We start from the raw sequence: 14,309 nt of genomic DNA, 5'->3' as shown, positions 1-14,309 counted from the left end.
CGCTCTCTCTCTCTCTCTCTCGCTCGCTCGCGCGCACACACACACACACACACACACACACACACCGCTCTTGTGGCCCCCCCCCCTCTCTCTCTCTTTCTCTCTCTCTCTCGCTCTCTCTCTCTCTCTCTCTCTCACTCACGCACACACACACAAACACGATGCGCAAAGCTCCGCAAATACTTAAACTACGGTAATAACAAAACAGTAGCTGATTCAGAAGCGCCAGATTGTCATAGCAAAGTCAGAATTACCTCCTCTCATAGGTTCACGAAACGGTCGTCCATAAAATGCATTGCTGTTCTGTTGAAATTAATCTAAAAGATTCCTAAATGCATCTACTTTCGAAAGGCCAAATAAAGTGCTTTTGCTTTCGCCTAGAAACACACAGCATCTCCCTGACATGCTGCTTCAACACTAACTGCGGTTACTGAAACCACGCCTTCTTTCTTTGCATGAACATTTGGGCCGCATTATGCAAATATTTCCACATAGTGAGGTAGATATGTGGGGGCGTGTTAGAACGAGCCGTTTTAGGGGGAGCTCGTGATTATGGTAAGGGGCGTTACATTTCCGACGCGTGCTTGTGGTGTTCGGCCAATCACAATGCACTGGGTTAGTTGGCCAATCAGAGCAGACTGCGCTTGTCGGAAGGAGGGACTTTGTAGAAAACGAAGCGTTTGAGAGAGGCGGGGCATAGAGGACCTACAATAATGTACAGTATTTGAAAAATAAATTTTTTGAACATTAAAGCATGTCAACATATTCTGTTACACCAAATACACAAAATAATTATCTTTAAAATAGCATCATATGACCCCTTTAACGCGTGTGCGTGCTTCAAGTGTGTGCGGCTGTGCACATAGAGAACAGTGCGCGAGTAACGAATAGAATTCCCTTTCGCCTTTTCTCTCTGGAATTGTTTAAAATTCGCTTGCTTGTGTAAATATGAACAAATGATAAACTTATACTCTATTATGGTTAAATTTTGCAATTAATCCGCGGATCACATGGATGCCGAACCGTGTGGCTTGGTCCGTATGGATCACGGATCAACTACGATCCGTTTAACCACTAATTTTTGCCCATGATTTGCATCAAATTAGCATTTAGCCTAAGTTTTTTATTTCAAGATTTTTTCTAATTTCTTGACATTTTTGACTTTATGCCTCTAAAAATATACAAATTTTAATTCAGAAGTTAAAAACATGTTCATCATAGAAGATGTGTATTCAAACGAATTCCATTTTATGCATTTTTAATTATATTAAGATACAGTAAATAAATAGAAATGAATAAATAAAGTGTCACGTCATTGACCCAACTGCAACCATAATGGAACTACATCACAATATAATTCACACTAGACTTGTAGGCGGACACAAAAAGGTAAGTGAGGCTCGTGCACGTGCTTCAACTCTCAGTCACGATCGTCCTTCAGCAAGTCAGAACGCAACGCACCGGTGGTGTAGGATTTCTCCTGACCTGTTCGGTTGCCTTGACGGCAATGACCGCTGGTGCTCTGTGTCTCAGAAAGTCAATGCTGCTAGCAGAGGCTGAATCAGCAAGAACATCACTGCCAGCCTGGCTTTCGCCGTGCAGGAGGACTGCAGCAAAGGAACGCTCGAATGTTTCAATGTGATCGGGGACGAGCGGTTCTCAAACACTTGAGATATCGCAAATTACCCCCTTGACAAGAGATGAGTTAAGATGGTTGTGCAGCAGATATTTAATGGTTAGAGAAAGTGTGGCCTGAGGCCTCCAAGGAGGAGTCATCATAAGTGGAGAAAGTGCTGTGACACAAACACAACAGAAGAACTGCACATACAGTTACTACTGGCAAAACAATTGCCTTTTATATTACGGTTTAGGCCGTTTCCTAAGATGCAGATATAAATTTAGGACAATCTCGTCCTTGTGCTGGAGAGATTCAAATCAGCTGTGCTGATAAGACAATAACAGGGTTGTGGATGCCAGCCGTTGTGTTGACTTGAGATCCAAGCTACTTCTCAAACATGAAGCCCACCTCTAGAATGAGCCTAATTTTAACAGCCAGGACTTAAAAAGCTACAAAACAATCAACTTTATTTCAAAGTCTGCTTTTTTGTTTGACAGGCCCATACTGAACTTTTTGAGAAGAAACCGCTTTCCACTGGAAACGCTGTTAAAATTTAATACTTATCTCCACATCCTGTCATACATCTCCATTTTGCTCACACCCCTCATTTCCAGCATGCCTCTTCTACATAGTTTAGGAATACCAAATCTCAATGCATAACAAACAATGAATGCACATAGAGGTAATTCAATCTTATCTGACATCGGAGCATTCCAGAGGGAAAAAAATGTTCAAGAATAGGTGAAGAAAATAATGGAAGAAGAAAGATTTTTTCAGAACTTTTAAATATATTTAGTTAAACTTTATAGTTCGATTTTAGTCAGACTAAAACAACGTGTACTTTTTAAAATGTCATTTAAACACGTTGGTCAGACTGAAATCAAAACAGTCAGGGTTTTGCAAAGTCATACAGACTCAGGTAATGGGACTGTGTATACATTAACTGTACTACAATTTATGCGAGAAGGATTTAAATCTTCAAATAATCAACCTGCTTATAACTGCACATGCAAATGCACTTACTGACAACTCTTTTTATTACATATTATGCATTACATATACTAATACGCAAAAACTACATCATATTTACAACTACGCAAAAACCTGTGTATAACTGTGCATGCAAGCGTACTTACTCTTTTTATTATACAACATACATAAAACTCTTTATAACATACTACTTAAGAAGACCCTGAACCAAAACCAGCCTAAATAATTAAAAGTACAGAACACAGACAACAAGATGTTTTCTGTGATCATTCTGTCATACAGAAAGGCCACATTTCTATAGCTACATTCTGGAGTTACTACCCAAACATTCACACAGAAAGGCCAGCTGGTAAAAAATTATTTTTTTTTACAAAGCCTGCTGCAGTTACTGGTTAATCATCGACTCGGGCACAACAAAATTCACCCAGGCACCCGGCAATGAATTACAAATTAACCGACAAATAGCCGTGCTTGTTTTGCTCTAATGTTCGGAGCAAAAAATAAATAAATAGGGGCTGGACAATACCGCCACTCTGATCCGTGTCTAATCTCATGGATCAATCATTCCAAAGTTGCCCTTGGTTCGGCCTCGCATCAACTCCAGGAAGCCGTCCCTGAACTCTCAAGGTCATTCGGCAGTAAGCAGAAAGGGGGAAAAAAATGTTTAGGGGGAGGGAGAGAGCGAGAGTGCAGGATATACTATAGCACAAAAAGAAAGAAAACGGAGACAGGTTTTTCAACTTTCACTGCAGCAACTTGGCGACCCTACTGTGTGTAATGATGCCGTCCCTAGAGAAGCATGATGGTGAATGGCCCCCTCTTGTCTGTGCGCCCCTGAGGGATGCACTGTCCTCTTGGTCTCACACTCTCCCTACTGACGGATCGAATGCGGAAGCCGCTCTCACATTCCTGTGACCTTCATCCACTGATGGGCCCATTAGCAACGGCAAGGTGCGACGACGTGTCGACGCCAGCACCAGAAAGCCAACTGCAAACTTTAAAGGTTCTGCGCTGACATTTCAAAACAACCTCAAGCGCAAAACCCCGGGAACAAGAGGGAATGTGCAAAAACCTTAGTCAGGTGTGACATTTTACCCTTGAACATCTTTGCAAACTGGTGCAGTAAGGAGCTAAAATGATATTAAAATCTTAACCGAACACATCACGCTGAGACGCAGCAGTCAAGGCTCTACCTAGTTATTTTTAGTAACTCCATTCCCCAAAAGGACCTTAATACCATCACTAATGGAAACTTTCTAGTACACGAGCGAAAAAGAGACTTTAATCCGACCGGATTCCGTGACGAGGCATCGTGCGAGGACAGCCGTCTGTACATGATGAACTAGGGGGCTAAGAGTCCCCAATCCACGATGGTCACGTATAGACCCCACATCCATACTGTCCTCTGCTCTGCCTCACTGTCACGAGAGTGTAAACAAGCCACAAAACTGGGCCTTGAAAGGTGAACCGGGACTAGCGGCCCTATGCAGCCAGGGCCATCATCTCTATCTGTCTCTGTAAGCATCACAGATGTACCAGAGATACTCAAGAGCACGGGACCATCAAGAGGTCAAAAGTCAAACTAAATGAACTGAACTTAGAGGTCAACTGCGATCAAAGAGTACACCATGCAGATCACCGATGGAAAGTTAAAATTCTGTATGCAAAACCAGAGAAATTTCCAGCTGGTTAATGTTTACATCATGTCAAACACTGGTAGTCAGGTTAAGGACTTCAAAATTAACAGGACAGGAAACACAAAGAAGTACACTCAGATTTCAAGCAAGGGGAAAAGTAGAGGACGAAAGGAGGAGGAGAAAAGCGCAGCGGAGGACAGAGGAAGCATCCCATTACTGCAGCGCGAGATGGAGAGAGCTTTTCCGTCAGATTGCAGTCATAAGTCACACTTACCCCGTGCCCTTCATATGCCGCGCTGTGGACGGTGGAGAACAGGAGGACATCTCGAAAGTCTCCTTAACTGTCTTTAGTCCACAGGCTCTGTCCCAGGAGGAGACAAAAGGCTGTGCGGGACAGGCGATCTGCTGCTGCGTTCAAAGCCCCGAGCCGAGGGGAGCGTGATCACCTACCGCCCCCTGATCCGACCCCTCCCCCTTCCACTAGCCCATCTTCTTGAGCCACCCCCCTCCCACCTTTCCTAAACCCCCTCCCATTCCTCCCCTGTCCGAGTCCCCTGAAGCCGCCTGGAGCCTGGAGTTGGCCTCTGCCTGGCAACCCTACTGTGTGTCTTTCAGCTGACCCCTGCTTCGGCACGAGTGACCGGAAAAACAGGCAAGAAAGTGAGGGAGAGGTAAAGAAAAAGGGAAAGATGAAAAGAAATAAAAGTGTGAGAGCAATGCATAGCAGTAGAACAAGTCGGGACAAAAATCTCCTGACTGCTTTCCCTTTAACACTCGACTGTAATCAATCTAGCTTGCTAAACGATACTCTCAGCCTGCCTATCTCCGAGATCCCACCCCCTCGCTGGATTCTTCAAATGAGCCCGAGTCGGTCTCTGCCGCTATTGGCCTAGCCAGCCGTCTCTAGGACGTGTCATCCCCCTCCTCCCTGCTTACCCTCTCTACTCCGCCCCCTTTCACAGACACTCAACTTCCTGTTTTAAGTTACCTTGAGCAGCAGGATAGGGGTCAGGGAATGAAAAGAACGAGAGAGAGAAAAAACAACCAGACAAAAGCAGCAGAAAGTTGCATAAAGGACGCAGGGATGGCAGAGGATCGTCTCGTTTTGCGAGCCTCTGAAAAGCTGTCCCCTGCAGACCGTCTTCTCTACTGTGGCTGGACGGAGCTGGACTGAACAACTGACTTCTCAAACAACTGTCCCTTGCTTATTTACAATGTCAAACTAAATGTCTCTAAAGCCCGCCCCTCTGAGGAGCAGAGTGGCCGGCCGTGCAGTGATGCAAATGAGCCCATGAACAGTGATTGGCTCAGGGTGGTCTCATAGAGGGTGCCGCATGCTGTAGCCGCATGATTTAAAGTGGAAAGTCACTCAGGTCAGACTTGCAGTCTCATTTGAGTGCAGGAACATGCATGCAGTGCAGCACATGGAACTTGAACTCAACGTTAGTTGTGTCCTAAATTAATATAAAGTTGACCTGAAGGGTCATGTTAAATGGTTTAACCTCTAATAAGTGTAACCATACAGCACAATCTCATGTGACCGAAAATTATGCTTATTTGTTAACTTTTAATTCAATTATGATTATTCGTACAACAATCATACAAATGGTGCAGTCACATTTACCACTGTTAAGCTAATTCACATTCAATTTTTTTTCACCAGAAATCCAGTAATTTCAAATAGGAATCCATGCAATCTGGAATTTTGATTGAAGTCATGTCTGCTTAAGATTAATCAATCTACATACTATCATCAATAGACTTTTTTGCTCACAAAATTTTGCTAATGCAATCACACCTTTACTTGCAGATCTGTTGAATCATACATCATCACTTGATTCTTTATTAGTCTCTTTATTTCCAGAAACTTCATGTCACTACATGCAAAACGGCCTACGCACCTTCCGCCCAAAACTAGTCAATGCACAGCAGATTTAAGATTTCATATTTTTTTTATAAGAGCCAACTCTTTGCTGAGACATTCAGTGAGGACAGACACTTTACTTTTTTACTTATGTGAGAGATGAGCATCAAAATAAGGGCTAAGCTTCAGACAGTATAGACGAAAACGAAAGCAACAACTGTAGCACAATGCTTCCTATACTTTGCTGTTGATAAAATACATCTGGAAAGCAGGTAAATTATTTACAGCAAAAGTGCTGAAAGATTATGGCAACAGTTGCTAAGAATGCCATTATAATTCTTGTAAAATCAAGGTCAATAAGCAATAATTTTGCTTTAAAACTCTCACTAATGAATCGTGGGTAAATAGTGAGCTCGTGTGCTACGAATTGACCTCCATTTAACCTGGTACATTAAACCCATGTTAATTACATCTTAAATTACAGCTTTTACTAAATATAATAATTATAACTTTAGTATTTTGTTTTATATTTTCATTCATAGGTGACAAATTAGAAGCGTATTTGTTTATGCAATGAATACGGTGACACCATCGGCACATTTTGCAAAATGAAAATACACGGAATAAATTCCATCGCGAATAAATGATACACACGGACAGGTATTTCTTAAACCTTTGATAAATCTTAATAAACACTATTATTGATACAAATTACAGATGCGTTTTTCATTAACGAAGTCGACAAAGCATTTGCAGGCTACCGGGAGACATGCTAACCGAAACCATGCAAACATTCAGTATATGTGTGTGTGTATGTAACATTGTTATAGATGAAACCCAGTGTCCGATTTATTTTTTATTGCGAGAATGATTTACATCCCAAAACATCAGTCAGTAAGATTGTATGGACAGATAAGTACTATAAAAAGAGAGACATAAAGGTAGAGACAGTGCTCGCTGCGTTAGAAGGCCGCATTGACTGTGAATCCCGTCAAATTAGGAGAAGTGAAATAATGAAGGTTTTGGAAGGCTTTGAGCGAGTTTTCCTAAAATATTTGTAAAGCGGTGTAAAGACAGTCTAACCAATAAAGACTACGTTTGGATCTGTCCTTCAGACCAATCAAACCTCGGACTAGATTCCACCAATCAAGGTTTCTAAGGGTTCTGGTAGTTAAGAAACTGCCACCATTTAGGTTCAAAATGAACCAGTGAGCCAATAAAATTCCTTTACGCTAGAGAGCCAAAATGGCGAACTATGTCCAACAGTTTCCTGACCGCCTCCATTCCCTTCCACTAGCCACCAATAAGCGCTTCAGAGAGCGAGGAGGGAAATGGCGCCTATGTTCATACTCCAAAACAATCGTCCATTGGATGAAAACTTTTATTGGACCACGAGCCCAAAACGACACCCGCTTCATCCAAACCAAGCTGTTAGATAGCAACCGAACAGTAACGCAGCAAAGTATATCATTTTTATACTCACTTTACGTGATGAAATCGTAGTGTACTGCGGTTCGTCGTAATATTTAATTTATTTCAGGCTGTTACAGGAACCAAGATGGCCGATGATTTGACAACTTTTTTTTTAAACCGGAAGAAGCGTTACGTTATGACGTACTCAACCATAGCGCCATTGAATGTGATCGTTCTTCGGTTCAGCAAGAGGTTGAACTGGTCAGCGCATCGCATGTATGCATTTGCTTTGAATGTAACTGTTATTATTGTCTTATTATCAGTCTGTTGAATCAAAATAAAAAGATAAACCTCAGTATTTCATTATTCTAAAACAGTAAAAAAAAATTATATATATATATAACACCGTATAAGTTTAAAACACATAATACGTCACAAAATACATATATAAAAAAAAACACTCGTCCCAATAACAGTTAAAAATCTACTTTTATATGATAGTTGAATCCAGTTCTGTGTTCAGCTTTTCACACAATATTACAATATTGGGATTTTTTTGGGGAAAAAAACCCCCACAATTATTTTCTTTATTTAGGGTTTATTAAGGGTTTGGCACTAGGTGTTTGGAAAAAACAACAACAACAGAACTTACATCGTTATATTGTATATACACCACACATCAAAACCAATGTCAATTTATTAAATAATTTTTTTATAAAAAAGGACAGTTAAAATTAGGTTGAACTGTTTATTTTCAATCATCTTTCTTATTAAACCATTTGAACAAAACCCATTACAGTTTCATAGTACACAAACCAAACTGAATAAACAATAGCAAGCAGGCTACAAACACAAACTAAAAGCAGTCAGAATTTAGGTAGTAACTGAAAACATTACGAATGCGAGAGAGTGTGTGTCTGTGTGTGCGTGGAAGCCCCGAGATGCTGGGATAAGCTCCAGCCCTCTGTGACCCTGCAGATGATAAGCAGTATGTATGGATGAAAACAGTATTCCATTTACTGGAAGATTTTGTATGAACTTACATAAAGATGACCAATCACTGTAGGTTACTGTTAAGCTATAACCATCTTATATAATGAACTATCTGACTGATAAGCCTAACTTTATCTACGAGCCACAAGCTCAAGAAGAGTTGATGCAATCTTGTCAAGACTGGTGGAGCTGGATGCTTCTGGAGGTGGCGAGGATGATGGGTGGAACGGGTCGTAGGGTTCATCGCCTGGGTGACGGTCACTCTGATGAGACCTCTGCTGTGCTCTCCCAGCATACATCCTTGCTTCTTCTTGTAAAGAGGTTGGTTGGAAGTGAACAGGAGGCTTGCCAAAGCTCTCTGAAAGCAAGATAATCATGAAGAATCAATATAGAAGATTTTATATACAAAAATTGGTACAAATTCTTAACACTTCAAAACACTGTAATCACAAGGTTATTCCTCGTCATCTGCTCCTCAGGAAGACTAGTTTTCCATACAACCATTTGAAAAAATTGGATGTATGATTTACCTTGAAAAGCCCTCTCAACATCTGCCGGGCCTCTGTTCTCAAAACGCTCTAATGAACGTCCTTTCTGATGCTCCCAATTTCTTTCAGGATCCAAATTTCCAAAGCCTCTGTAATCATCTTCATAATATCTTGTCTCTTGAGTACTTCTTGGAGCTTCTGCTCTTGAAGCTCTTGCATATTCTTCAAAATGTTGTTCCTTTTGTCTAGGATCTTCATCATAATGTCTCCTCTCGTGGGGAAGATCTCGTGGGGTCTCTTGTAATATCGCGTTTTGAAATCCTCTGGGATCATTGGCATACGGCCTTGCTTCTTGAAGACCACTGGGATAACCATCAAATCGTTTTGACTCTTTGTAATCATCTTCATAACGTCTGGTCTCTCTAAGACCTCGGGGGTCATCCCCAATTTGTCGGACCTCTCGAAACATTCTAGGGTCATCTCCATATTGTCTGGATTCTTGGAAACTTCTGGGACCATCATCATATCGTCTGGCCTCTTGGAAACCTCTCTTTTCTAAATGCATGCCATCTGGATCATCCCTTGTCTGCTTTACCCCTCTATGATCACTGACAGGTTGTGAAGTATGGCCCTTTAGATGAAGGACGACAAATAGAGAACAATTATTTAGACTGAATTAAATGAGAATCATTCTTAGCAGATAGCACTGTGCTTACCCCAGTACTTCTTGATTTGTTTTCTTGAAACTCTTTCAAAACTGTGCACAGCTTTTCTTTAAGAAATCTGGCTTCGTCCATATTATCAATCTTGATGTCATTCTGTAATTTAAACAGAATATGTTCAAATGAAAACTCCAGTTTATCCGGTAGTCTTTTTCATGTTTGTCAAATATTCTGCACTCACAAGTATGTCCAGAACATTTTCATGTTTTGGATTAAGATGGGATGTATTTCCAGAATCCACAAATTGGTTATTTAACGACTGTAAAGAAAAAAACAACAATAAGTATTCCAACAAACGCCAAGTTCATTTATATCACACCAATTTAATGGAGCTATAGTGGGTTAGTGCATAGTCTAGCCACAGTCTTCATCTGACTGTTGAAGTATATATGACACAATGTGTGAATAAACATTTGAAACCACTCTGTCTTGTATGCGAACAATGAAGCCAATTGTAGTTTGATTAATGTGAATACAGTCCATGCTAGAAACAAAGAACAGCTACAATCACATTATCTGCTTACGTTAATGTAAGAATTAGCGAATTCCTACTGTATTCCTACTAAAATTACTGGAATTTGTTTGCAATATTATTGCACCATTAGTCTGACTTCACAAGAATTGACTAAAGCGTTTAAATGGCATTTTAACAAGCAAAATTGCTTTAGTTCAATTAAAATGCATGTAAATTAAACTGCATCTAATTGCAGTTCATGACAAAGTATATCATACGAATATCTATACACCATATTTAAAAAAAAAACAAGTTATCTTAAAATAGAACATTTTATACACAATTGATTTGAGTGTAAATAAGAGTAACTGCAGTTTTTACCAGAGGATTTGCTCTAAACGGTGCTCCTCTTGGTTTCTCTTTTAGGGTGGATTTATTTGAATGTCTGAAAAGAGTTCAGTAAAAAAAAAAAGAAAAGAAAAGAGGAAACATTAAAGACAACAGCCTTGTGTAAATTGGTGTAAAAATACACCCATCAAATTTCATAATATTGAGCAACAAATTTTCTGAATGTGACATTATGAAATGATCAACACGTCACCTGGTATGTGCCAGTGCTATTTCCTCTGCGGTGGCATCAGAGAATCTGCTCTTCTTTTTCTTTTTAGCTGGAACCGCTTCTTGTGAATATGCTCTTGGATCTCTGGGTTCAAGCATAGGGGGGTAACCTTGTACCTCATTAGCTTTGTCCCAAGGCCTACTGTGCATTTCTCTGACAGTCCCCCTTTTCTCCTCATTAAAGTTTCTTCCATGCATTGACATGGGATTCATGGCAGGATTTCTCTCTTCATAATCTGCATACCGCCTACCTTCCATTTGCTCTTTCTGATATTCTGATGCTCCCGGGCGGATTCGGAGGTCTTTGTCATTAAATCGGTTTATTTTACCTCCTGAGAACTGTCCTCCGCCAAGACTTTCTCCTTCATAGTCTTCTTGAATTCTCCGTCCACCCTGGTCTGCATAGGGCCTAGTATGCATTTCTCTTTCAGGATAATCATCACCTCGTGAGTGTCTTCCTCGAACGTCAGCATCTTCGTAAGGTTTTTGATGTTGGTTTTCTTCTGGATAGAATTGTTGGTGGATTGCGTGACTTGGATTATTAGGTCTATTGTACTGGTCATACTTATCGCCTGTATAATAGGGTCTTCCGTGTCGTTCTTCATCTAAGTATGTCTGTTTTTGAGCCTGTTCAGGGAAAGGTGGCTTCCTAAGAGAGTCTTGTCCATAGTAGGGTTGTTCATGAACACTAGCCCGTAAATCACTTCCTGCTTGTTACAAAAGGTAAAAAAAAGAGTAAATTTCACACAAAAAAGTTCTAATTAGTAAAAATCAGCTGGTGATTGAAAGGTCAAATATTCACCTTGAAAAACATTTCTGAATTTCTCTTGAGGTCTTTTGAGTGCCTAAAATGAAATTACAGATGCATATGAATTCAAATTTCTATGTGTTCTATCCAAAACTCTTCAAAATAATCAATTTTACAAGCAACAAATCCACTAAGAATATAATACCACTGGCTTTCCCCATCCCTCCTGCTTTTCGACTACCGCAGCTTTGGCTCTGGCAACGAGACCTGGCTGTTTCTGGTTGTTGTCTTGCCATGTCACCAAGTCTGGTCTTTTCAGCTCCTGCCAAGACAGATCAAATGTAAACAATTTATTTCACTCCGAACAGTATAAGGGTAAAAGTATAACGAGGAACAAAGTCACCATACCAAGTATTTTTGTCTGTGTTTACGTCCAACGATATGGGCCACCATGCTGTAAAGGTCCATCTCCACGACACACATTCGGCACTTGTACTTCAACACAGTTTTGCCATCGTCAGTGATGTGATCTGGAATCTGTATCAGGGAGTTGAGACCTGAACAAAAAAAGAAGGAAGAGTGAGTGGTGTTAGGGCTGGGAGAAGCTGGCAGAAGCGGCTTAACTGACGAGATGCGCATGAAAATCGCATTCGATTTTTTGCACAGCCCTAAGTGGTGTATTTCAATTGAAAAAGATATTTTTGAAAAGGTCTCTTTAGGTACTTTTTTCAGCCATACAATAAAAGTCAATGGGGTCCAAATTCAATTATTTTGGATCCCACTGCCTTTCAGTGTCTGGCAAAAAACATTTGAAATGGTTTACAAAACATCTTCTTTCAGTGTAGGTGATGTGACGTGAGGTGGGTAAATGATGACAAAACGTTTATTTTTGGGTTACCTATCCCTTTAAAACCACTTTACTCAAATATTTTAAATGTATGTTAATTTTAATGGTTTTGGTTATGAAGTCATCTTACCAATGATGGGCTCATCAAGATTCAGGTATTTCAAATATTCTATTATGTCTGTCCATTCTGGCAGTGGAGGTGGTCTCAGAATCTCTCCTATAAAAACAGAATCAGCTCATAAAACATGATCATTTCAGAAGTTTACAAATATACAAAAAAAAAAAAATTTCTTTATGTCTGAAAGATCCTATATTTATTCTACTGCATCAGAATCTGCAAAATATGTCTGAAAAAACACCCACATGGTTGCAAAAGGTGCATTGTCACGCATTACGTTTTTATAAGCTGTATCTACCCGTTTAAACAGGTCAGATCACAGTAATGGTGGGGGTTTTTTTTGGTACAAATTAACCACAGTGTTTTAACCTTTGAGAAATATTTCCACAAATTAGCTGATGAAGACTCCTCTCGGTGTTAAAACAAGAAAAATGTTGGTGTTTGCTTCTATTTGACCTACTATCAAACAGACAAGACAAAATTCATTTCCACAAACACGGTTTCTGCTTAAACACGTTGATCTAGATCTGATGCTTTTTGGCAGGTAAAGCAGTTCTTGAGTCATCCTTTGTACTGGTATATAATGGCTGTTTCCACCATATCTGTGCTGAAACCTCACATTTCCATCCGAATCCAGGGAGTCCATCTAATTTTTAGCCATCATGAAAGACGTCACTTGATGAAAGAAAATCTGGTCTCGAATTGTGGAATAATGCTGAAACAAGACCAAACTGTCCAATCCACTTAAGGATCCATATGGGCATCTCAGATCTCTAGAATCTAAGAAGCTTTGGGAAAATTCTCCAGCACCAAGCAAAGTGATCTTTCACAGTGCAAGAAACAGGTTTTGCCCAGGTGATGAGCTGGTACACCGATTGTACTAGCATTTACAAACTGCTATGGCAAAACAGTATCCCCAGGATTGTGACCAAACCAGATGCTATAGAAATTCATACTTATCCACCTGTGATACTGTCCATACACATAATGTGTATGGCATGCTTGCTTGTGTTGTCCTCAATGCCTGCTTTGGTAATCACCAATTTGAAAGGGGAGAAGGGGACACTTTGAAGTTGGAAAAAAAAAATCTGCTGAGCACACTGGAAGCATTGTGCTATTTACAGCATGTATGATGCTTTTGGGGAACAAATTTACATGTTAATCATCTCACACTGAACAAAGAAAAATAAAAAACATACTGGAGGGCACGAACAATTAATTGAACCATAAAGTCCTGAAAGTTAAAATGTTACAGATCTATAAATATTTATATGTGCACATCATCAATACTATTTTTTTTAAAACATGTCCACATAATCTTTAAATCAAAAACATGATTGCAACAATGTACACATCAGAGAAGAGAAGGCGGGACAATAAGGTTGTTCAATAGCCAAACGAGTTTCATTACTTCCCCACAACAACCTGTCACCTACATGAAACGATCGCAGCGGGGCCAATCAAATCCTGATAAACAAACTCAAGTCCCATTTTTTTCTCATTCAAGAAGCTGTTTCACGGCATAATAGGAAAGAAAAGAAGGCTGCATGTTCCATTGCATGCCAACCTTACACACAAAGTTGAAAAACTCACCCATGTTCCCCCTAAAATCCTGAAACAGATTCAGGTCTTATTCTTTGAATAACAAAAAATGTTATTCCGGTTTTTTAAATCTTCCATGGTTTCACTGCAACTATAAAAATCCACTTAATGGATAAAAAAAAATCCAGGTCTGTGTGATTCCAACATGATTATGTTTCTTATTTGTCTTCAAATCCATGACAGACAAAAAAAAAAAA

General features: G+C 40.0%; 2 protein-coding genes across 10 annotated transcripts in view; both read right to left on the bottom strand.

The window, feature by feature from the left end:
- nfyc (nuclear transcription factor Y, gamma) overlaps positions 1-7,705 on the bottom strand; it is a 38,845-nt gene extending 31,140 nt beyond the window's left edge. For 3 of the 7 annotated variants that reach the window (XM_016509767.1, XM_016509772.1, XM_016509769.1), the window contains exon 1: positions 7,593-7,705. The gene's annotated coding sequence lies outside the window, so the exon portion shown is untranslated. Of the gene's footprint in view, positions 1-4,519; positions 4,757-7,592 lie in introns of those variants that run through there. The other 4 variants (XM_016509773.1, XM_016509774.1, XM_016509770.1 and 1 more) reach the window with 2 other exon arrangements.
- A 559-nt stretch (positions 7,706-8,264) lies between these two features.
- The window catches only part of LOC107706172 (uncharacterized), a 9,185-nt gene continuing 3,140 nt past the window's right edge, over positions 8,265-14,309 (bottom strand). For 2 of the 3 annotated variants that reach the window (XM_016509764.1, XM_016509765.1), the window contains exons 5-14: positions 12,523-12,609; positions 11,954-12,102; positions 11,751-11,867; positions 11,600-11,642; positions 10,781-11,507; positions 10,561-10,624; positions 9,907-9,984; positions 9,720-9,821; positions 9,046-9,634; positions 8,265-8,873 (exon numbers count right to left, since the gene is read on the bottom strand). In XM_016509764.1, the coding sequence (XP_016365250.1) occupies positions 8,647-8,873; positions 9,046-9,634; positions 9,720-9,821; positions 9,907-9,984; positions 10,561-10,624; positions 10,781-11,507; positions 11,600-11,642; positions 11,751-11,867; positions 11,954-12,102; positions 12,523-12,609 (2,183 nt within the window). In that variant the 3' untranslated portion in view covers positions 8,265-8,646. The remainder of the gene's footprint in view (positions 8,874-9,045; positions 9,635-9,719; positions 9,822-9,906; positions 9,985-10,560; positions 10,625-10,780; positions 11,508-11,599; positions 11,643-11,750; positions 11,868-11,953; positions 12,103-12,522; positions 12,610-14,309) is intronic. The other variant, XM_016509766.1, reaches the window with a different exon arrangement.

The sequence above is a fragment of the Sinocyclocheilus rhinocerous genome, unplaced genomic scaffold (genome assembly GCF_001515625.1).
Source record: "Sinocyclocheilus rhinocerous isolate Xijiao unplaced genomic scaffold, SAMN03320098_v1.1 scaffold53, whole genome shotgun sequence".
Classification (NCBI taxonomy): Eukaryota; Metazoa; Chordata; class Actinopteri; order Cypriniformes; family Cyprinidae; genus Sinocyclocheilus; species Sinocyclocheilus rhinocerous.
This window is presented reverse-complemented; position numbering and strand designations above follow the sequence as displayed.